This window comes from Falco rusticolus, chromosome 1, assembly GCF_015220075.1.
Source record: "Falco rusticolus isolate bFalRus1 chromosome 1, bFalRus1.pri, whole genome shotgun sequence".
Lineage (NCBI taxonomy): Eukaryota > Metazoa > Chordata > Aves > Falconiformes > Falconidae > Falco > Falco rusticolus.
In genome coordinates, this window is record NC_051187.1 from 69,364,377 (window position 1) to 69,390,060 (window position 25,684).

General features: G+C 39.0%; 1 protein-coding gene across 1 annotated transcript; it reads right to left on the bottom strand.

The window, feature by feature from the left end:
• Positions 1-8,777: 8,777 nt before the first annotated feature.
• LOC119146174 (OCIA domain-containing protein 1-like) lies at positions 8,778-23,803 on the bottom strand. The gene is made up of 8 exons (XM_037383451.1): positions 23,683-23,803; positions 22,795-22,879; positions 20,743-20,796; positions 20,215-20,262; positions 15,898-16,027; positions 13,525-13,733; positions 12,041-12,190; positions 8,778-9,230 (listed from the first exon to the last, which is right to left on the bottom strand). Exons 1-8 carry the CDS (start codon positions 23,731-23,733, stop codon positions 9,193-9,195), a joined length of 765 nt encoding a protein of 254 aa, XP_037239348.1. The 5' UTR covers positions 23,734-23,803; the 3' UTR covers positions 8,778-9,192.
• Positions 23,804-25,684: the final 1,881 nt, after the last annotated feature.

Genomic DNA, 25,684 nt, shown 5'->3' on the forward strand with positions numbered 1-25,684 from the left:
TTTTATATAGTGCTAAAACTTTTCTTAGTATTTTCTTGTACTGATAATAGGATATACATTCCCTTTTGGCAGGAATATGTTACAAAAAGGCTAAAAAAATTCCAATGAATATATATAGCTTCCTATTAATTTATGTCTGGAAAGTAGAGCTTACTTTTGTCACCCAGAGATGAGCGAGTTTAACTGTGCTTAGGCATATCACAGCTTGGTTAAGTCCATGTACTTGCTAAAATCAAGAAACGAAATACATTCTTCAGCCGTAATGCATTCAAAGGGAGTAGGTGTATGTAAGCCTCAATCCACTTCACGAAATTATGAATAAAAAAAGGGTCAGAGTAAAAGAGGAAAGCTGTAATGACATTAACCTCAAACATCTGCAATAGGTTGTCCTGGGGACTTTTATATTAGCTATTTGAAATAATTTTACAAATACTGTATTCAATCCAAATTAAAAAAAAAAAAAAAAGTAAAAAAGTTGTGTTTTAGAGGAAAAAGCAATTGTATGTTGAAAACAAAGCACATTCCTGTTTTAATCCTAACTTAGTAATTGGACTTTAGGCAAGCCAGCTGGTATATAATTCTCTTTTAAAACTAGGAGTGAAAGGGAGATGAATGCTTACTATCCAAGTTTTTCTAAATCCCTATCAAAAATAAGATTTGGAGCTTACTTTATTACGTTTTGAGAGAATGAGAGAACACGGCACGCTGTGCAATGACAGGGAATGGGGAGGGTGGGCTGCTCTGGGGCAGGAGTTACGACAAGAAATGCTGGACCAGGCCAGGTGGTAGGTATGAAGGCATCACGCTGGTACCTCTGACAGCAGCGCTGATTTGGGAGCAGCAGCTTCTTCCTCATGACAATTTCTGCCAGTGAAAGAGCTGCTTTTGTAATTTTTTTGAAAGAGCTTTTGTAATCTTTTTGAAAGAGCTGCTGTAATTTGTCCCACTCACCCGACTCATTTTTGGCATCACACACCGGAGCTTTATTTGAAAGCACCAAAAAAAAGTGAATCCCACTTCTGACATCAGCATTGCAGGAGTTCCACATCTCAGAAATACTAAGCCACTAGTACTTACAGACTTAGCTTTTGTAAGGTGTACTATTTTCCCAAGTGTGTACTTCATTTGAGGAATTGCCTCTAAAATAGGTGGATTTGTAAAGTCCTATAGTGCCGTAAGTATACCTGTGACATATTACGAAGAATCATTACCGCTTTCACAGCAGGATGTTATGCTTTACAGATCTATTAATGTTTTTTTTGCAAGAGTGAACGTGGGAACAAAGGGATACACTCCATACCATGCACATGCATTGGTATGGATTTGGAGGGTTATTTTTTCTTTTTTTTTTTCTGTTAAGTCTCTCAAGAAAATTAGGTTCTCAAGAAATAAATGAGACTTCACAAAGCCAGTTTAAAATCTAGAAGGCTTAAGAGGCATTCTGGGGACATGCTGGGGGGCATCTGGTCCACATATTAACAGATAATCTGACAAAGAAAAACATGACTTAAGTTTCTTGATGACAAAACGATAGAGCTAGGAAAATATCTCAATACTGAGTCTGAGTGATAAGCTTCATTGTCATGGGGAAAAATACTAACTGCATCACACAGTTTGTTTTAAATTACTCTTGACATTCTCAGTACAGAGATCTGGGAGTCAGTTTGCATAGTTGCAACACATAAGATCAGTGGTCTATGACATCCAAAAGACAAGTAGGACATTAACAATTCCTAGGAAAAAACTGAGGAAAAAATACATTTATACTACAGAGCAATTCTGTGGCATGCCCTCATCTTGCGTATTGTGGTGCTTCCAATGCACCTCAGAAAGTCTAAAACGGAGCAGAGACAGAAAAAGGAGGGGAAAAAATTAAAAAACAGTGATAAGAGATACAAAATGGTTTCTTCAGAAGAGATTAAGTAACTCACTTTCCAGGTTGAAAACAATTCAAGATGAGTAATATGACATCTCTAACAGCGTGAAATATGAATAAGGAAGGAGTAATTGCTGTTGGGTTTTTCTGATATTACAACTAGCTGGCACTCAGTGAAACCAGTTTTAAAGGAAACAGCCAAGAAGCACTTTACACACTGTGATTCCATCATGGCTATTCTTGCCACAGGATATGATGGAAGCAAGATGGCTCCAAAAGGCACGATCTGCACAGAGGCTTGGTGGCTGTGAAACATCTGGATTTGTGTGATCCATACGCAACCTTTGTGTCAGGAAGCTTCTCGGCTGTGGTCAGAGAAGGACAGGTCTGGGCGATCTCCTCCCAGAAGGATCACTAGCCAGTGTAGGGACAGGGTGACAATTATGGTGAATCTTGTATTCTTAAAGCTGTTGAAAAAAACAAAAGCCCTGCCAAATGAACTAAAACCCAGGTAACTAATAGCCATGAGTGGAGACTGAAACATCTTTGTGTGCAGAGAGCACAAGGCTCAAGCTTGTGCTTGTCAAGAAAACACACATCTAAATCATTTTAATTACAATACAGTATTTTTTTCTGCTGATGAATGGTAAAAAAAATGCTAGCGTGGGAATGGATGTTTTTCCCGTTATCTTTGACATCCAGATTGTTCAAAAGCAGTGGCACTTCCAAAGCAGATGCTAGAATCTTGCATAAACCCTGCACTGAACTGAACTTCGAAGTGTTACTTCTTGTGTATGCGCGCGTTGAGCGTTCAGCAGCAATGCTGTGTCAGCCAGGCACATCAGCAAGCTCAGGTATTTCAGAGCAAGGAACAGCTTTAATGCTCCAAAACACACAAAGGGAGATGTGTTTTCACCCTACCAGTCATGCACACCAGCTGTAGGCTGAGGTCTGCCCTGACTGAACCAGATGTTACTGCCTGCTGTATCGCCGCATGCACAATACTTCAAAATACAAACTTCAAAATTCAAACCTTACCCAGCAGCAGGTGCTTGCCATTTACTCGCTCCTGATTCGCTCCACTGATCCAGTAGATCACAGCGATCTTGGGAGCCGCCCCCTAGGCAGGCACAGAGCCCGGAGAACCAGACGGGGCTTTCACACCAAGCTGCCAAGAAGCTGGCAGCGCTGGTGGGCGGCTGCTGGGCAGAGCTGCCACGCCGGCACGGCCGCCCCCCGGCTGCTCCCACACAGCGAGCACGTGCCGAAGGGGCTCCTCGTTCAGGCGTCACACCGCAGCGTGGCTTGTGTCTACAAGGCAGCCTTCGAAGTCAGCTGGCAGCTGCACGCTATCTAGCATGCAGAGGGTGAGAGAGGAAAAACAAACGCAGTCCTTCGTGAAATCTTCAGGGGAACCTGAAAACCACAGCTCTTCAACGCAAGCTCGTAGCCATATACACTAACTGCATGACACTGTACCAGCAGGAACATCTCCTACTTAGAATGGCTTATTTAGGAGATGATTTAGACGTGGTTCATAATCCACTGTTGATGTTTAAGCATCAGCTACTGCAACCAAATTCACCCTTTCGTGTATCAGTTACGCTGTTTTAAAATACTAGTTATCCTAAGACAGTTAAGATTAACAATTATATTTAAACCACAGAATTAAGCCAAACAAAATTATTTTGGCATTAGCTTTATAGAGAGAGTAGACAGGAATGTACAGCATTCTGTATAAGGAATGAATTGAAAATTTTTGGGTTTAGAAGCTCTTCACGCCAAGATTGCATATCCTGAAAACAGAGTCCGACATCATCACTGAGGAACTGGCAAACCACCACCACAAAGGTTACATATGCTATGGATTTTTAATCCTGAATAAAGTACTTTGAGTTCTGGCAAAAGAAATCTATCAAACTCTCCATTTCTCTTTAATCTTAAGATTTTTGTCTTGTTTCAATAATAAGTGAAAATTATATTTGATTGACTATCCTTTATATCAGATAACTGTCCAATGTCTTTCTCATACATCCTTTGTTTACTGTGGTACTGCATTATGAAAGTAGCTCACACAAGACTTGCTTTTTAGTTTTGCAAAGCCATGCTTCTGCTAAACAGAAGACACACTGACCGCACGTTGAAACTACGTAGTACCATTCTGCCATGTATATTAAAGTCTCAGGAAATTTTGTATTGCTCAATCAAAAAAAATAACTAAGTAAAAATGAGTAAACAAGCAGTATTAAAACAGTAACATATAAGTAGCACAGTAACAGGTATTCGTTAACATTAAAGAGAACAAACAGAAACAAACGCTTTAAATCATGGTTGTTAACGTCAGATTCCTTAAGTATTATACTGTTTTCATGTATCTGGAGTAAATACATACAAATGGTGTCTCCAAGGGATTATCGCCTGCTCTCCAGCAGCTCTCTCAATAGCTGTTAGAGTCAAGATTTCGTTTATTTTTCATCACATTTTATTACCTGAACAGTTAAGGATTTCTGGTTTTGCTATATTGCTTGATTTTGGCTAAATAAAAATACTAGTTGTTTTATTTTCCTCATCAATTGGAAACAATAATTCCCTTCGTGGTCTTATGAACTGGAAATCTGTGCCCTGGCCAAGGTCATTCATATATAAGACTCCCTGGTGTTCCTTGGTTCACGTTCTCATGCAGGTGCTCAAAGAAGCCTCAAAACTTTTGTCTGGTGCTGGTGGTTTATGTCCAGTTCCTACATCAGCAAAGAAAATACCTTAAGTATTGAGTATGAGTATCAATATGAAGTACTGAGAATACGAGTAAACTGTGTCCAATATGAGCATATCTGTGTCCAAACCTGCATTGGCTTAGCTGAACTGGGGCAAACCCATACGAACAGAGCCGAGGCAAGAGCCCGAAATAGCAACGAGATGCAAATTGTCCCATTTATTGCCTTGAGATTAAAATCCAAGCGTCATTTGTTGGTTTTTACAAAGAATTTAATAAGTGACCAAACAGAAAAAATTAAGAAAGAAAAAAATATTTATAGTGCTATTGTCTCCCTGAAGAGGCTACAGCGATACCTTACTCTGGCTGCAGGTCAGAAAGCCTGGCTGCACAGGGCCTTGCTGCGTGCCTGGCGGGGGGGAGCCCGCTGCGTGTGCGCCCTGCAGCGCCCACAGGCTGAACGAGGCCCTCACCAAGGGCCGCGGAACGAGGAGTCCAGCACGGGGAAAACAAACAAGTCTTCCAGCGTCCAGCAAACAGTGGGCAAGTCAGAGTTTCTTCTTGAATCGCCAGGAGGCAAGAGATTCGTGGACGCGTTGGAATATTACATTCGATTTCCCCAGGCTTGTGCGTATCAGCTTAATTTTCATTAAGCTAATCAAATTACTTTTCATTTACACATTTCTTTTTCATGTAGATGTGTTCCAAACAACTTTAGTAGGAACAAACCCCTGGAAAGGTCTGATTGTGTATTTACTTGGGACTATGAACATGCCTGCTAGTTTGGGGAAAGACAAAAATATTCAGGGCCGGGATTTTTGGTAGAGCTTTACCAGCTTTTAGAGCTGAGGCACATTTTCACAAGCCCCTTCTCTGTGTTCACGCACGTTAGTAGCAACTGACTCGAGGGTAATGCTACTGGCTCCTTTCAACTGGCCATGCAACCGCTTATTTTTACGAAATTGTGAAAGCAGTTAAAAGTTTTGTTTTTTTTCCATAAATGGTCATAGTGACTCATTCAGACTCATTTCCTAGTGTTAAAGGTGTAAGAGTTAATTTTTTTTAATGTAGTTAAAATTTAGTTTGAGGAATAAAATAAAATTTACTTAGCTTTACAATAAATACTGAGTTAATTCATGTCCATATTATATCATAATTAATGAACATATTGATATTATGAATAATATCATAATTAATGAACATATAGGTATGACGGCCTATAGGACAACTTCAGGGTTTTTTTAATGCCGATGTCTTTGTGGGTAGGTCAGATTGTAAACATACATGACTGGAAATACAAATGGTAATGCAAAGTGAAATTCATACTGTGCTTTTTGAAGAGCAGAGAGGGACCAGGAAAACAGTTGGCTTGGTTAATGATTTAAGAAAATATGGTGTGTCTTAGCTGGAAATACATGTAAACATAAAACAACGAGGGTCTGTCACATTTTCTTCGTGCATTCACGGTTCTTAGTTCTTTATATCTAGACACATTGTTTTCAGGAACAATAACCCTGCCGACAGCTCTAAGGCACCTGGATTGAGTTAGAAATGCCCCAAAGTCATGTAAGTGCAGTATGAGCAAGCTGCTCATGGGTAACGAGGCTGCTGCTATGAAATCAAGAGACTGGAAAAAAATCTACTCTGACACAAGGTGCTGCTAATGGGAGATGTGCAGGAAAAGGGAAGGAAAAGGACTGAATTCCCACAGCTATTTACTAAATCAGGGGTTCAGCCCACACATTGCCACTGCAAACTGAACGTGACCCAACTTTGAGAAAATACCAGTTTCCAATACCCTATTAAATTAACAGCTATGACTGTGAACTCTCCTGTATTTAACACCTAAGGATACGATGGAAAGCCAAAGAACTTTAAATTGTTTGATGGTAAACCCACCTTGTTCTCAAGTAAAAAAAATGTCCTCTGAGAGATATTAACCAGAAGCAACAGAATGAAAAATTATACTCAATTTAGGAATCTTATGTAAACATAATATTACCTTAAACAGAGACATTAAACCTTTAAAACGACATTAAAGATATATTATATACACCTTTTATTTTCTCCTCTAAGAAACAACAAAAAAATACACTTTCTATTAAACGCTGTGTTTACCCACCTAAAATACTAATTTGAGGCAAGCTGTTTTGAAGAAAGTCTCATTTTCAGATCACTGGCTTCTGATAAAATGATTATTGCATTTCATATGATGAACGACTAATTACCCGTTCCCAGCATACAAAACGAGCAACTCCGAGCACTGTATTTTGCAAGCGCTAGGTCTGAAACAGGCGCTACCTTTCCAGCGTTTAAGTGGCACAGGGTTCAGTACTCTGCCCTCTGTGTCTGTTCTGTACTAGCTGGTCCCCAAACAGTGTCCTGTCAGGAAGGCAAACACACAAACAGATGCACATAATAATCCAAAATACATACAGCAGTACGTACACCACGCTCAGGACTGGCAGCAGTGCCTCAAGCGTGCAGCACAGCAAATGCCCAGAGACTGAGAACCAGGTAACGGCCAGAAACAGGAGCACAAGGCCCTCAGCCCAACCCAGCGTTCCAGTGTATTATTAAATACTTGATTACACCTAAGTAGAGTTCACTGGCACCACAGGAACTTTTGCAGCGAATGCTGAGAAACAGAGAGAGTCTCACTTTTCAGTAGCGTATCCACACTGCAGAGGTATTTACATTAACTTAGATCTTCAACTCCTAAGATGATCATTGCCTTACACAAATAAACAACCTATAGTATAAACATTCATTAAGATCCCCAAGAAAAACAAAACTTACTATAGCCTTACATACTTTTACTTGAGAAAATCCAGTATTATCCCAATTCCTCCCAAATAAAACCAAACCAAATATTTTTATTGGCAAGCTTATTGTTCAATACTTTGTGTCTCCCAGGTGTCTAGGCGTTGCTATTTCCTCAATGCCATAAGCCTCTTCCTGCATTTTCTCACTTGGAGACTTACCATTTATCCAAAATTTTCATTCATTCAGAAGAATTTTTATAGATGGAAAACCACCGCCACAGGAATCTGTTCCAGTTCTGTCATCTAAATCTTCTGCCTCTTGTTACTTGTGTAACTCACAACTATGAAACTTTGTATTTTCATGACGAATCTAAACAGCTTTGGAATGGCACACTAAAAAGCACTGCAATATAACTCCAGCAGACCTCAGGTATTTTCAGAGCTCTCTCATGACACCCACGAGAAGCGTTCTCTGTAATTTAAATTTTTGATAAAACGTCATTATCTGATTAACACACTCCTTTTTCAAGATCAGTTTTTCTGAAAGCAATCTTACTGTTTTGATTATTGTAAGGAGTATTTGGCTCTTTAAGCATCCTCATCTTTCCCCCATGTTTTTTTCCTCCTCATTTCAGCTGATTGCTCTGTACCCCTCCAAAATAATCTTCTCATTCATGCTGCTCTGCTGCTAGTCCACTAAACCAATAAGGTCTTCAAGAATTTTCTACTTGGCAAGTTAGTAATTTTTCACCTCCAACAATTATGTCAGGAATGCTTTTATGCTATCAACTTCATCGTGGTTTTTGCTCCCTTATAGCCAAAAGCCCAAAATAAACACAGTGCTGTGAAATGAAATGACACAGGTGAGAATATGAGAATCCCTAATGGAAGGCAACATTTTGAACGAGACAGAGAAGGCGATGCAAACAGTAGGAAATACTCTTCAGCAGTTTTGCCAGTGTAGGTCTTTTCTTACAGCTAATAATAATGCAACATTTCACTTATCTGGATCTTTTCTTCATAAACAGGAGGCTTTTGTCATGACATGCACAACCTGAGAACTAAGGCAAAATACACAAAACCTATTATTAACAGTCAAGGCATCATTCAAGCTTTTACCCAAGTTTGTCAGCTTTAACCTTCTGCACTTAAATGTAGCTATTTTAAATATCTGCAGTTTCACTGAATCATTTTCTTCCAAAATGACTGAAGAGACCCAGCGTGGGCAAGTCAGAATATTGGTCTAAACTGGTACCATGAAACAGTTTTGAAAAACAGTTACATATGCTTACTTACGTGTCTGGCTAGGTTCTTCAGTTCTTTTCCCCTGAATAGTTCAGTATTATTCCAGACACTACTAATGAAGCATGACAAAAATATGAGTTTTCCAGCATATCACTTTCAGACAAAACCAAGTGAGAGGTGAGTTCTACAGGTAACTTTTAATGCAAGTCTTGAATATTTGAGAAGATTCCGATGTTTTTTCCTTCCCAGTACATGTGATTGCATTTACTTACATACACTTTTACCTTTTGCTATACATTTATATTAGTTATTGTCTGTTACCCTTTTCATTCTTAAACAATAGCACAAATGGTTTACAGTCATGACACCTCACAATAGCCTTGCCTGCTATTTATGCAAAAATCAAGAAAAATTAAGCCTAAATGGTTTTGGGTTTGTTTTTTTTTAATCTTCTGGCAACTCAGGATTCTCTCCTCATTCATTAATAGCTGTGCCTGGCAGAACACACCGAAGGTGCCAATACTTGTGACTAATCTAGATGAAGTTCAAGTTAGCTGACAGGAGATAATTGTCTTCGGTTCTTCATTCAGCTCTTATTCATCCCAGGTATCTCCATATTTATTTACTTTAACTAAAGAAAAGAAGAAAAAGTAGTCACATACGACTTCACTTAACTGCAAAAGTTTATCTTATACAGTGCCAGAAAGTATGATGAAATGTACTATCATTGCATTTGTGGAGTGGAGGGAGCGTCAGTCACAGCACAACAGACAATCTAATTAAAGCTACTTTTAAATAAATGGGGAGAAGAGTTTGTTAATCATTATTCTTTAATGAACTAATATTCAGTCAAGAGGCCTACTGTGCTAATTCCTGCTCTACAGAATTTGTAATTACTTGTGGATGAAACAGACAATTGGAGGAAACAGGCAAGGAATGTTATGATAAATAATGTGGCTACATAATCTGGTTACGTGCACAATTGGATGGATTCAGGATAGTTAAAAACACGTTCAAAGACAAACAAACAGAAATCAGTAATCCCTGCTAGGAAACTACTCGGCCTTTATTATTTGGCAACTTCCTTTAGTACAGGACTGACTCAGAGAGTAAAAAAACCAGGGTACTGATCATAACAGATTTAATCAGAAGTACGTCATGCGTAACTGAACAATGACCAGAAAGTGAAAAGATGCTCTGTTGAAAGTGAGCTGAAAAGTAGCCTGTAAGTGATGCCACCACTGACAGGGTAAAGGATGGATCTACATGATCCAGTAGCAATGCTGACACTAGTCAGACACCCCTTCCTAAATCTACTTGTAAATCAATTACTAAGCCCACTGTTTATTAATACCTATGTGCAGCAGAACGTGTAGTCCTTGTTTCAGTGAGATGTCAGCAAACTTGGCATAACGCACTGACAAATCTCTTTTAAGCTGATTGATACTGTAGTAACACAATGAGAAGCTCTCTCAAAATACAGTTTGATCTCCATTTCTATTAACCATGGTAGCTGAGCAGGCTGTGCTTATTCCCTGGAAAATGGTCCAGTCCAGATCACTATGCAGATGGACATATTTGTATGGCTACAATGAACGGAGAAGGCACCAGCAGATAGAAGACGCTTAAAACTGGTTTAAACATGGTTTGTTTTGCCTTACGTCCTTGCAACAGAGGGCAGAAACCAGTCTCCTATTTACTAGTCTGGTTCCTATGATACAGAGATAAGAGGATGAACAAAGGGGTAATGACTCGGGATGTACAAACAGGCATACAAGTAACATGTCCAAAGTGACACAAAAAGCTAAATCACATCGTAGCCCACATCATCAGTTAGAATCCCTGAACTGTAGATTTAAATGTACTTCCACTTGTAAAACATTTCTGAATTTTTTTATTCCCTCCTTACTCTTTTTTTCCCTAAAAATATACTCTTTAAAGTTTATTTACAGATCTCCTGCGCTGCTCAGTGTAGTTCTATTCTCAAAGCCCAAGCGTAACCATCAAACGGAACACAGAAACATAACAGACAGAATGCAGCATTTGAACAACATTTCATAGAGATCTTTTATAGACTTCAAATAACTAAAGCTAAAATAATGAATGCATATTCTCATTTCACAGCCACAAGATTTGCTGTGGAATATAGCAAGGTTTGCAGAATGCTGTTTTAAGATTTCTCTGTATGATTTTCAACTGACACTTCTGGGTTTTCTATTTGTGGAGAAATATCTTGAAAAAGAAACATTGTGTAAAATCAAGTGTCAGCTGATAGAATTTAGAAGCAATATGAAACTGTATCTTCAATAATTTTTGATGTCTCATTTCACATGGTCATGTGGTAAGATGAAAAGGCTTTCATCCTTGAAATAACAGATTTAAATCATTACCCAATAATTGTTACAGATTTTATTTCAAGATCACGCAGATCTGTCCAAAGACATGATGTGGAGAAAGTAGTTCACAACATGAAACTGACACTCTTCAGCAACACTGTTCCAAAGCTTACTACTACTGCTTCAGAACTTTTTGCTTTAATACACTTTTCTATACTTATTACACCTCTTATGCCTAATAGCAGACCTTTAGCTATTCTTACAAATCGTGTTGCAACATAATAAACAAGACTGGACACTGCGTACAGACCTAAACAGTTCCAGCTGACTAGTCCAGCAGCATGTTAAATGGTAAAACATTCCTCTTGGTAACATCATTTTCAGAGATGGCACAATAAATTTAAGCAGTTCTAGAGCAAGAATGTAAGATTTGTTTCTGTGTCTCCTTTCCAAAAAAACTGACTGAGTCAAAAAGTTGACTAAATGACATCTTATTCTTCAGGACATTACATTCCTATTTTGCTATGTAAAGTTTTGTTTTTCACTGTGAAAACAAATGTCAATATTGCTGCCAAACACCGTTTCCTTCCTTTGAGTTTTAATGTAGAAAATGAACCTCTACAAACAATGCCTCTATAGAAATCCACTAATTCCACATGAAACAATTCATAAAAATAAATACCCTCCCCTTCAAAACCATCAGCCATGTGCTCTATTTTGAGAGAACAATGCTATCTAAAACATACATCCCCTCCCACAGCTAAAACTCTTTGGTATAGCTCTGAGGTCAGAGAATTCTTTGTTGAAAGAGGTTGCTCCCTGTAGCCAACAAACCAAAAGTTCTGAGATTTCTTCAGTCTGGCACCACGCAACATGGCTACAGAAGAGGAATTATAATTTGGTACTGTAAGATCATTAGTTTTAAAAAAGACTTAATAGGAAATCTGAAACTACAGACCACATATCACATGTAACATACCTGCAGATACTGTAAAAATAAGTTGCTTAAAGGTTAAGCAGAATTAAGCCTTGGGTTTGTAACCATTTTTAACATTATTGCCAATAATCTGAATTTACTACCTATTTCTGTATATCAGTATATTACCTTCCTTAGCTGCTTTTTCCTGTGAAAATTTGCTTGGAGTTTCTGCCTTTGGTGGTAGCATTACCTCATATGTCTCTCTGTGCTTATTCCTTAATTCCTCATACGTGATGCCTTTTTTTTTACGACTTTCTTCTGGAATTGGATCAGGATCTGAAAACAAAACAAACATCAAAATACTGGAAATGGCATCACACACCAAGACTTAGCTACAACCTGTTCTCGTATGCCAGTTAATTACAGCTCAATCCTAAATGAAAAGGAGCATGACAGCTGCAATTCTAAATGCAACTGAGAATGCATGTGGTCTTTGATTAATCCGTTCCTTTTATCCTTTCCATTTTGCCAAACTGCTTTGGAAGACTGGCAGTTAACTCCTTTTCTTCATTCTACCCAATGGAAATCCTAAAAAAGTTGGCGGATAAAATAGTTCTGGTCACTTTATGTAAAATTTATGATAATCATACGTTTGATATATTTATGATTTCTGAAGAGAAATCTAGGTGAAGCTCAAGGGTTTACATTCAGGCTTTAAATTCTGCTTTCAAAGAGTTAGGACTACATCCATCACGTGTTACCTGACAAACATTTTATCCTTTTATCTACATTAGTAATGCAGATTCTTGGTTCTGTAATTAAGGTTCTACGAACTCTTGATATTTGCGATGAGGTGTAATTACAGTTTTCTTGACATATTTACATCTGACACTTTACTGAGTTGCATGAAAGGGCTTTTTTGTGAAATAAAACCTTTTCCATCAAGGAGTTAAAAAATCCAAACTAATTCAAGGTATGAAACTCTGCATTTTTAACAGTAACTTCCTTCTTTGTCTACCAGAGACACCTGAACTCAGAGTCGTGTGTTTCCCCTGCAATAGCTGAGGACAGAATTCATACTGGGAGAAGAGCAGCTGCACAGAACAGTACTTGAAAACCACTTTAGTTCTCTGTGAGAAAATCAGCTGTTGCCAGACAGAACACAATATGCATTCAGTTCTCAGAAGATCTGAACGTTTGTCACATTATAAAAACCAGTCCAATGTCACTGAATTACAGAGGTATACAGTTACAGCACCAGCACTAGTGAAAATGAAATAACCTCAGAAAGGCTAGAACACAAACAGCAGAGACTAATTCACCTTATTTTCAATCAAAAAGAACTTCAAGTCAGGCTGAACTTTTTGCAGGTTTAGCTTCACAACAGATTAAACCTCCTAAGTTAATTTACAATCTCTACTTGCAATTAGAGCTACAAACCAGGACCCCCCCCTGAATTTAGTTTACAGTTAGAACACAAAATAATGTATTTTAGATATTTATCTTCCATGTAACAATTCTGGGAACTTCAAGGTGCTTCATTCAAAACCACTATATTGTACCATGTATTCTTGCATGGGATGAAAATACACAGTTTAGTAAGAGAAGTATCTAAGAGAAAAGCAAGAGTCATTGTACTACAAACTGCTAAATATCAAGACAGAACACACCTTGAACAGTGTAATCGGTAATTCCTGTGGGTGAAGATTCATTCAGAGAAGCACTGAATGGAATGGGTTCATAGCTTGATAGGGCTCTATCTGTTGAACTATAATCATCTGAATAGCTAGAAGAAAGTGGGAATCCAGCTCTTGGAGAAGAAGGTTCAGTAAATGACTGAGAAGGCATATCTGAAAATTCAGATTTCCGACTGGAACGGCTGGAAAATAATATAATTAAATATTAAATACATAAATATTACAGTTAAAAATGGAACTGTAAGAGTAACAATATGTGCAGTTCAAGAAAGTACTCTTGTATTTTGGATGGTTTAGCTTCCAAAATGAATTATCATCTTAAAAAAAAGTTTGGGTTTATTTTTTTTCCTTTATATTGCAAAGATCTAAATAGTCCCTTCACCAGTACCCTTCCCTTCCTCCCAGAAACTTAACTCATTCCTGACAATCTCCAGAAAAGACAAAAGAGACAAAGTATTTTGCACTTTGCAAGACAAAAATAACAATCCCTTCCCCCAGGGAATCTTCAGACAGAAAAAATGCATCAGACACAAATAGTACAGGGTGTGTCATGTCACCAGTGGTAGCATCAACTATAGTTATTTTTATAGGCCTTTTAGGAAAAAATTGCAATTCAAAACTCTTCATCACTAGAAGCTGCTGTAATTGATCAGTACCAAACAGCAGGAGAATGAAGAGCCATCTTGGGGAAATTAAAATACAAAGGTTTATTGAGTCGCTGAATTCAGCAGAAGCATTAATGAATTTTCTCTTAAGACAGAAATGTAAGATCATATGAAGAATATTCTGTAAAATGATGCCTGATATTCTAAAGCATTTGCTACATACTCAAAATGGCCCTGCAAACCACTACACAACATGCCTCTACCAAAGAATGCCACCACTTAGTGCCACTAGAATGTCTCCAGGGTATTTATTCATTTTTTACTTTAAATTTCTGCTTAGCTGTACTTCTAGTTTCATATCAAAACCACTTGCAATTAGTGTTTTATTCTCACACTAAACATACACAGCTAATCCATTTTATTGCCTTAATTATATTTTTAAAGTATATGCAAACACAGCTTTAAAGAATTATTTGATCTTTTAGCTCCCTACCTATTTTTTAACTGCAAATCAGAATTACCAACGTACATTAATTGGTAGGTGTAAATTACTCTGAAAATGTAATGATTTATGTTGCTGGCTTAAAAGGGTAGCATGTATGGACAATAATGCAATTTGAATGAATTTAAATTAATCATTCAATCAAGGAAAAAAAACCCAAAATTTATCACTTAGGAAATAAAATGGGCCATTTAATAGAATGGGCCATTGAAGGTTGAAGGGACTTACTGGTGCAGCAGAAGATGGCATTTAAACAAGGTCTCACCTAGAGTCAATACAGTTAATGATCATGACAATTTCTTATTAGAAACTGGAGGGGGATGAAGGGACAAGCCCTGCTCCCATTCAGCTGAGCTTATACAGTAAACGCATAAAGTGGTAATTCCTGAAATTTTATTTGATGCCATAAAAATGTAAACATTTCAGAATAAAGGTAAATCTTGCAGATAAAACTGTCATGAATTTATAAAATAATTAAGAATTTAATCAAATCCTTTATAAACATTTTACAATTCTTAGCACAAACACAGCAGGCCTGCTAATCACTATCCAAATACTATTCTCTCAGTTTTGAATCAAGGGTTTAAGTGAGATATTCCAAAAGTAGTTTGCAATTAAAAACCACTTGAAGTAGAAAACATTCTGGAAAAAACAGGAAATAGTTTTAGGAACCTGATGAGTTTCTCATATGTACAGCATAATGCTGTTGTTTAAATCCTTTACATCTGCAAACAGAAGTAAATTTGACCACCATGCTTCTTCCTGCACTGATATTGTTTACTGAGCTTTTTCCTTCAATAAACACTGAAATCATTTCCACCCTGTTCCTACTTCAATCAATCTAAACTATGGGAAAAACTTCCAGAATGTTACACTATTTTATTTTAGTTAACTTAGTTTACTTCTAAAGAGGCAGCTTCTGCTGTCACACTGTAAGTAAATTCCACAGGAAAACATCATCTTCATTTACAAGGAATAGCTTTTGCTAAGTAAAATGTTTCTTTTGCTACTCCTTGAAGTGGTTGGTTGTATGTAAAGAGCTCAAAATGCATGCTTCATAGTTGACCAACTGATACAGATACAGCTTCCTGAAAATGGGAGATTTGAGGTAACACGGGAAAGAGAGAAAGTGCAGTTCTGAAGGTCATTGAAAGCTGCAAACATAGCTTTGATCTGTTAGTGCATAAAATGTCCTCTTCGAGAGGAAGTTTTAAATTTAAAAGAGAATTAAATTCTTACTTATGTGAACTATGTCTCTGAGCTTGTCGTAGAACATCTCCTATTGGGGAATCCTTCAGGTTCTTAAATTTCTCGCTACATATTGGCAAGTAGGATATCTTTCCACCCATGTATCCACACATTCCAGCAACTTTTTAAAAGAAAAAAAGATGGGTTTATAAGTTGTATCACAATGTTCAACATAGTTTTAAAATAATAATTTCAAATAAATTATACAGTATCTTGAAAAAAAAACCAACAGTTTATATCTAAACCAAAACCACACACTAATCGTCCCTGCTGCTTCTGCAGACAAAGGGTACCAAAAACAAATGCAACAGCTGAATGAAGATACAGAGCAATGATTTAGACATGGCATGAGCATCAGATGATTTCAGCTAGTAGTAGATGAATCCACGGTGACAAAAAAAGGAAAATAATTGCAATCAGTTTTTGCCCAAAATCCAAAAATAACAATTAACTATCAAAGATGATAGTCAGGAGCAAACGAAGGTAGTAACTTCTGCTAATTTAATCCATCAGAAGAGTCAGACCTTGAAAAGGCTTTCACTAGGACGAAGAGAAGTCTAAAACTTAGCATTAGGCTCAGCATCTTCTGAAAAGGATTCTATGACATGGTTGCTGGAGGGCAAACAACTGAATTACCCGAACCCTCACAATCACTAGACAAATGCTTTCAATTTAGTGCATGAGCTGTTTTCATCGGCTGGACAGGACATAAGAATAAACGATCATGACAGTTCTTTCTGGGCTTAGATGATTTCCACCAACTGGCTCCTTCAAGTGTTATAAAGTGGGTCAAACGGAGTATGAAGCAGCATAAAGGATTCAACGGCAATTAATAGAAGTTTTGTTGTTGACTTCGTAGGAGGACTAGACCATTCTTTCATATGCAACGAGTATTTTCTAAATAGAAAGACTAAAGACTCAATCATCTTTAAGTCAAGAAAGAGTTAATTACCAGCAACATTTATCCCCCAAAGAGTTAATTACCAGTAAAATTAATCCCCCGAGGTCCTCACCCTATGGATTACATCACCTGGGAACCTATAAAAGGGGATTTTCCCCCTACTCTGCTGTACTGGTACTGAATTTGTGATTCCTAATGTTTGTATTTTCAAAAAGAGGTTAAAAATCCTCTTCCAAGGGAAAAAAGAACAGCCACAACTACGAGTGAAGTTTAAAAATGAGAAGTGTAAGGGTTTAGCTGTTTAGCAGGTCAAAAATTTGGAAGACCTCTCAAATACTATAAATATGCTCAAAGGGAAAAATGACAAGCTCCTAAAAGAAAAAACAGCACAAGAAGAATTCAAAAATAAAGCTAAGGAACAAATGTGATTAATCTTTAGGATGAACGACAACGAGAATGTCTCCTTTTCTTGAGGCCTTCCAGTCAAGCACAGTGGAAGCATTTCTCTGAAAGATGTTGCACCCCAAGTAATTACTGGCTAAAGTATCTGGTTTCTTGTATTACAGAACCAACAGCCAGATGATCCACATTTTTTGAGTTAGCACACTAAATTAGATATTGTTGTTCTCTGCTGCTTCTGTATTCGCTGTGACAAGACCTTAGAGAAGTTGACCAGAGATCAATAAAAGAGGCCAGGTCGCACTGCAAGCTGTCACGAAGTAGGACATATAGATCTTACTCTTCTTTGCCAAAGAGAGCCACGAGCTATTGGTCCTCCATCCACATTGAAGGGGATGCTGTCAATATGGTGTATCAGTAAGAACTAGAAGTTCCATTAAATTGTCAGAGTGCCTAGAAGACTACCGAGAAAAGTTATGAGTAAATTCCTGTAGGCAGGAGAACATCCTGGAATCTGAAAACTCCTATCTAACAAATGGAACACCTCTCAACTTGCAGACAAACGCAAGAGGGGCAAAGCATGGAAAGATGCAAGATAGAGACTAAAGAAAACCTGACTTTACTATGTTAGATATAAAAGACCTATTACTGTACTCAGGTACAGATACTGTTCAGAATAAGAATCTAACAACCACAAATGTCATACACCATTATCAAAGACAGACTACTGTAATCAACAAATGCAGAAGCAATATGCTCAGATCAGTGACACCAGAAAAGCAAGAACCGTCTTACTGTTGTTTAGCTATGAGCTAGCAGCAGTGCCTAGAATTGCATATGCTCTTTCAGAACTCATGGAGGAAAAAAACCCAAACCAAAACACAACTGCACTTCTTCCTTTAATGAGATTTCACTGCAGGCAGAATGTGCAGTTCAATTATGAGATATAATTTGGACCTGTAAACTCTGTCCCTGGCAATAGTTTTCAAGAAGATTCTGTAGAAAGTAGGTGCATCTGACCTAAGCAATATGAGGATGAAATGAAAACTGCTTAACTCAGGCCTTATACACTTATACACTATGTCCCAGAAAAATCCCCATATTTAAAATGCACATAAATCATATTATCTACTGAAAAACAATCAAAGCACATACTTTATGGAAAATTCTTCTAGTAGAAAATGAAAGTCCATATGCCTCCAGTATACATCAAAAACCAGAAGTATTTTGACTTATAACTTTAACATCAAGAATAGCTGGTCCAGTCCAGCTGCTCCTAATTTTTTCCCTTGATTTCAAAACTTAGTCCTATTAAATAGGAGGAACATGGCCCTTAACTAGGAATGTGTAGGCGCTATCAGGGAAACAGTAATTCTATTATTTATTAGAAATATTTGTGTTATACCATTGTTTGGCATTCAAAGAAAGCAAGCAGAATTTAACATAAACAAATGGCAGCCCTAGTCTCTCACATTCATTTATCTGCTTAAACAACACTTCCTTCACCACAAATAATGGGTTTTACTCTCTTCCCAATGAAGTAAACTGGAAGAGTAACTGGGTCTATCTGGGCAGATTGGCAAGATGGCAACTTCCTGTTTTACTGTCATGTATACATTGAAAAGGTTAATTTATTAATTTATTTATTATTAGACTTAATCCAAAATAATTCACATGAAATTGCTGTTTTCCTACAATTGTACGGTCATAACGTCCAGGAAAAAAAGGCACTAAAATAGCCTGAATGGGACAAGCGAGATGCATGAATAAAGACTTTCAAGTTAGGAAGGGAGGGGTGGGTGTACTCTGGCAAAGTAATTTAAAGTAAGCTTGTACAGCATCTATTTAAAATTATTTTATCTTAAATTTTTACATTACACTTGTCAAACAATTTTGTGGAAAGCCTATAAACAAAACTTATCCAAAATATGCTGCACAAATTCAAAGGTGGTGAATAAGTGAAGTGCTCTGCCTCTTGACATTGAACAAGCTCTTGCAGTATGAGATGCTGTAGTTAAGAAACATAGCTAAAAAGTTGCTGGCTGATAGGATGAACTGCAGGAAGGTGAAACATTCATTGGATATATCAGATCATTCATTCCTATCTTCAGGCACAGTTGTACAGATGTAAGCATTCCTTCTGTGACGGCCAGACTCTCCATCCGGGACAAGGCAATCCTGGGTAGACATACAAACCAGGAGACAAGAGGCTGGAGAGCAGCCCCATGGGAAGAGAACTGCGGGTTTGGGTTGATGGCAAGTTGAATATGAGTCAGCAACGTGCCCTGGCAGCCCAAAGGACCAGCTGTGTCCTGGGGTGCATCAAGCACAGCATAGCCAGCTGGTCAAGAGAGGCGACTGTCCCACTCGACACCGCACTGGTGCAGCCCCACCTCGAGTAACGTGTGCAGTTTTGGGCACCCTAATGTAGGAAGGACATCAAACTATTAAAGTGTGTCCAAGGGAAGGTGACCAAGATGGTGAGACTTAGGAGGAGCAGCTGAAGTCACTTGGTTTGTTCGGCTTGGAGAATACAAGGATGAGGGGTGACCTCATCGCAGTCTACAACTTCCTCAAGGCGGGCAGTGGAGGGGGAGGTCCTGATCTCTCGCTGGGGACCAGTGATAGGATGCAAGGAAACAGAATGAAGCTGCATCAAGGGAAGTTCAGGTTGGATGTGAGGAAAAGTGTCTTCGCTGAGAGGGTGGCTGGTTACTGGAACAGGCCCCCCCAGGGAAGCAGTCATGGCACCAAGCCTGTCAAGAGTTAAAGGAGCATCTGGACAACACTTTCAGTCACATGGTTTAGTTTTAGTTATTCCTACAAGGAGCAGGGAGTTAGACTCAACAATCTTTATGGGTCCCCTTCCACCTTGAGATATTCTATGAACCTACAGAATGGAGTCACAGTGAACCAGCCAGCTAGTTTCAGAGGAATTACACCTGTGTAACACAGGCCTGAACCTAAAGCATCAATACAGGCTGAATTTATACGTAGCTTTTACTTACATGCAACTTTCACAAAAGAGCCAAATCTTGAGCTATCTTTCAGAACACCTGAAAATGAGGATCAAAGTAATAAGTTATTAAGAATTAAGCTGAAAACCATCAAATGTAGTTATGTTTGTAGGTTAGTTTGCAGTTACATTTGTAGGTAGCAGGTTACTCTTTTACAATTAATATTGAAGAAAATTCAAGAAAACCTACCATCTTAATTCCCCTAAATTATAAACACCTAAGAATTACCTCTTTAATCATAATACTCACACTATTACTACACACTAAGGAATACACTGTTTCATAATCACCAAGATACTGCATTTGTCAAATAACATAAAACAAACATGAATTTGATTTTAATTTAAAGTTTTGCTCCTTCAGTTTTAGGAACTGCAAGTCATATAGCTGAAGAGTTTGAACTTCAAGTTTGAATTACAAGTAGATTAGGCATTATATTATTAAAGTAACTTTACTCACAGCAGAAATATATTTCATCTGAGCAAATCCAAATTAACCCAAAGTATGTTTACACTTTACCTTTCCTAATTAAGAAACTAGTAGCAAGCATGCTCACTGCAGCCAAAGGAAAAGCTGTAAAGAAGAAGAAAAGTTGCTTAAAATACAATTCTCAATATTTTCAACCACATTTATCAAAATACGCAGTAAAGTAAGAGTTGCTAGGCCTTACCAAGCTCATTTGCATAAACCCATAGGCATATATATAATTAAAAAACTATAAATAAATTAGGAAACATTCTCAATTTCAGTTTTTAAGACCTATTACAAATTATGTGGTAGTGGTTTATGAGTCATCCTGTCTTAATTAGACCTCATGCTTCCTAAAACACAAGAGCCAATGCTGGATGGGATAAAGCTCTAAGGACAAGACTCCAGGCCTAGCTACAACTGCTAGAGCACCAAGATGCAGAACCTCAAACCACAGAAACACAGTTCTTCAGGACAGAAGGCAGTTACATAAAGGCCAGTGCCTCCAAAACTTTTGTGTAACCGAAGTCTTGATTTTGTTTTAACATAGATCTTTGGAAAAAGTCTCACTGTTACAGAGATATAAATCAAATTGATTAAAATCAGGTAACATTTTATTCACCAGCAAATTAAAGAACAGGGCAGCTTTTTCTGTAGCTTATGAATCATACTATACAACTCAGGGGTAGGGTCAGGAATGCAGAGAAGACAATAAACATGAAAGAGCATTACCTCCTATCACAATCAGTTTAACAATTTGCATCCATTTTTACTGTATTGAAAGACTTTAGGTGGCAAAAAACATTTTAAGATGGCAATAAACAAAAGGAATGCTTATTTCAAACAACTAACCCACAGCAGAACACCCCAAGAACAAAAACCAACTCCCTCCTCTCTTGTCTTCCAGGAGAGAGATTATCAACAAATCATAACCAATCGCCATCTTACTACTAATGAATGTGACTCTTTTCACTTTTAAAAATATAAGGAAAATGTCTAGATTTTACCAAACAAGCTGAAGGCTTCCAGGTATTTAGAAGTGGGAGAATGCCAAAGCAATGGGGAAAGATAAAGCAGAACTTTGAGTTGTTAATTCAAAATCACAATGCCTTAGAAGTTGCCCCTGAAACTACTGACTTCCAGGAGAAATCAGAGCCCCAGTGTCCTAAATTTAGCAAATCTGCTGCTAAATTCTTCTTCTGTCCTGGTTTCTGCTAAGCCACCTATCAGCATCAGGAGTAATCTACCAGCGTGTGATAAAATAGTGGGTAACAATCGTATCAGAAGGCTTGTTCGAGCCTCTTGACCAGACACATAAAAAACAGGTATGTCTTGAACCTTTGGATTACAGAAACAACACTAAGAAGTAATGCAATCCATTCTCAGTGTTCTGTGGAAAAAAACCCCAAACCAACCCAGCCTGACATAACATCGATATTTCAAATAAATTAAGATGAGACACAAAGTATTCTGTGAAAACAGTGCAAGTTTATTATTCCTGTATACTAGCTGTATTACAGAAATCATTACCAACTGCAGAATCATGCTTGGGAATCTTGGCTTTTATTGAAAGGGGAAAACCACCCAAATGTCTGGCCATGCACAGACAGAAATTTTCTGCAAAAATTGAGCTGAGTGACTACTTAATACATTGTTCTCTTCACAGGTCTCCACAAAAATGGAAAGCAGTGTTTCCAAGTTAAACTATTTTATTCTTGCATTCTAAAGATAACAACAACAAAATAAATGCAGAAGTAACAAAACGTATTCAGAAACATAAATAAATGAGAGACTCCATTAATTATACCTATTTTCAGACTACTGATAAACATATTGATTTAAAATATGAAGGGATCTTGTTATAAAGCATACACCTTACAAATTATGTTGCATCTTTTCCAAATTCCTGTCCTGCAAACTCGTAATAAATGTAAAACCTACCTGGAACAATGTTTACTGGGATGCAATTTTAGACGACATACAGCTTGTTAATGAACCGTTGTGGCATACTGCCATGGGCCTTCCTTCCTTAATGCCTCAGATAACAACAAAAACAACAGGTGGAAGAAAAGCAAATCAAATTTACCAGCAAACTGAACTTACCTCTATACCGGGCACTCTCTTCAGCACATTCCTTGAGGAGTCTTCTTTCCTCCTCTGTCGGCACGTAAGGCTTAGGTACTTCCCTCTTTCATTAGGGAAATAAAGTAGAAAAGAATAAGCAAAAGAAAGTTTTGGGGGGATTTTTTCAATTAAAAACTTTGTCTAGGTTTCACGCCTTGTAGCATCTGTACCTCCACACAGCTTATTTGAGGAACTGATGCCTTCTGTCTATAAACGTCACACGAATAAGTATCATTAAGAAAACCCAATGCTTTTACAAATGATGTGAAAGAACATAAAATATCTTGTGCACAATCAATTTCCAACTCAATCTATTCCTTTTTCTTCAGAAAAGCCTACTTTGATCCTTGCAGCCAGCCTTCCAAATTGGTGAAATCCAACAGCTCGTTATGTCAAGAAATCCCTTTCTAAAATATTTGTCAGGGGTTTAAATACACAACGCATGTTGTCCATTTACATGCATATATTTAGTGGAAGCTGGCCAGCTGTTTTGCCACCGCGTGAGAAGTTTCTACTAGAGTTGCGTGACCCTCTCCTGTCGCGACAGGCACGCTGCCAGCTGACCGGCCGGGAGAAGGGCAGAGACCAGGAGGCCGCCGCCGGCGGGGAGGACACGTCCTGCCGGAACGGCCCCACGCAAGGCCGCTGGCACGGCCGGAAGGGCACCGTCCCCCCGACCCACTGGCCACTCACGGCGGGAGCGGGCGAGGCACCGAAAGAAACCGCCCGCTCCTCGGCCAGCGGGGCGTGCGCGCAGGCCCACGCCTGCCACCTCGCCCTCGGCTGGCGCAACCCCTGGCCCCACCGGGCTCCCACACGGCTCTCGCGCTTTCCCACAGGCAGACGCCGCCAAACGAACGACAGTACCTCGGCCGGCTCACCGACCTCCCCGCCGCCGGGCCCTTGCCTGGCCTCCATGGCGGGGCGGGGAGGGCAGCGCGAACGACCGCTGACCCGGAAGTCGACGCGGTGCTGCTGGCCGCGCGGCCTCCGTGCGCATGCGTGGGGGCGGGGCGGGGCGGCCCCCGTGAAGCGCCGTCGGGCCGCCTGGGTGCCCTGCTCGGGCTGGGCCGGGCTCGGGCCACAGTCGCTCTCCGCTGCCTTCCCCTGCGGGGAGGTCCTGCGGGCGGTCCCCAGAGTAGGCCGTGAGGGTCGCGGTGCGGGCAGAACGCCGCTGCTGGTGCACTCGGTGGTCTGGTCGAGGGCTCTGTGTTTATTTGCGTTCAGCAGCGCTGGTTCCTCGCTGGGAAAGCCGAGTGAGGGCGGTGGAAGGACCTAGAGGTAGCAGCTGAGGCTCAGAGCATTCATTTCAATCGAGAATGTTTCCTTCCTGTATTTTATCTTATTTCCTGCCTGCTTAAACAATGTCACCTTCTAATACATTTGAGAGCGGGCACTGCTTCAGAAGTGGTGAATCCCTCTAAAGGTAATCCTTACGTGGTTGGTTTTATTTTGCAGTGTTAATATGTGCATTGGTGCTTCTTGGCTTTGTAACTGACTTGCTGGTTTTGAGAAAGTTGCAGAAAGCTTTTATTTGTCCATATCTAGTTTGAAAAATAGGTATGTTACCAATGGGTATGTGACCTGGTTGCTGGTCATGATGTATGGCCAGAACTGACTAAAGAGAAAGGGTGCCTGCTAGCTGAAAAAGAGTTTATTTGAATTGGGACCAAGCAAGACCTGGTGGGCAACTGTCTGAACTTTGAAAGTGGTAAAGGTTTGGTGGTTAGAACTGTATTGAAGTGGGAGACTAGTAGGAGTCTTTGTGCTTGCCTCTAGGTAATGCGCCTGAAACGGCAGCATAAGTGAATGCTTGCAGTTCATCAGAAATCAGGAAAAGCTGAGGAAAAAATAAAAAGATGTTTCTGATAGTGTGATGTATGCTGAGGTATTTTTCTGTAAACATTCAGTACTGTGGCTTGCATTCACCATATCCTGATCTGCTTCTACTTGCCTGGAATGCACCACTCCCTTTAAACCTTTCCTGGAGTAAGCCATTGTCTCTTCACCCTGGAATTCAAGTGAAGAGGCTTAAATTGCTACTGGCTGTACAAAAAAAGCCCATGCCTGAAGATAGAAGAGGGAAGGTTTTAGAGATTGAAGATGTCTGAAATTAGTAGGGAATGTGGATGTGAAATGTCTGAAATTAGTAGGGAATGCAGCTGTAGAATGAACACTGTGAGCATATGGAGGATCTAGGACAAATGGGCTAAGAAGTCTGTGTGAAGTAATAGGTTTGGCTGCCTGTACCAAGAAGGCTGTAGAGGAGATGGGTTTCTGAATATTGGATTCTTGAAATAAGCTGGGAGGGTAGAAACAGAAACTGTATTGTGGGATTCTTAATTTGTAGTTCTCATCATATAATAAATACATACCTAATTTCCAAGAGATTGTAAGTAATTTGTGTTATCAGGGAACCTTAATCTCTGCCTATCACCTGGGCCCACCCTAACAAACCACACTCCAACACATGAACGTCAGTTATGCACATTATTAATTGGAAGACAAAAGATTTTGGCCTCATCAGCTGCAACAGTTTTATATATGGGACTATGGCACACTTGCTAAGGCAATTTATTTCATGCTTCTTCCCGCTTAGCTTTCAGTACATTCTGGGCAAAGAGTACAATGGGTTTTTAAGGTTACATTTTTGTAGGGTTGGGATATGTTTATGAACTGCACTTTCTCTAAACGTAGAGCTTCAATGGGGAAGAAATGGCTGTCTCCTTCACGAAAGAAAATGACTGAGCCTCTGTGTTGCCTCTCCATTGTAAAATGAAGTCATTTTTCTCACTTCACTATCCCCATGTCCCTTAGACTTCCAATGGAAAAAAAAAAATAATGTGGCAAACCAGTGAGTTTATCATCC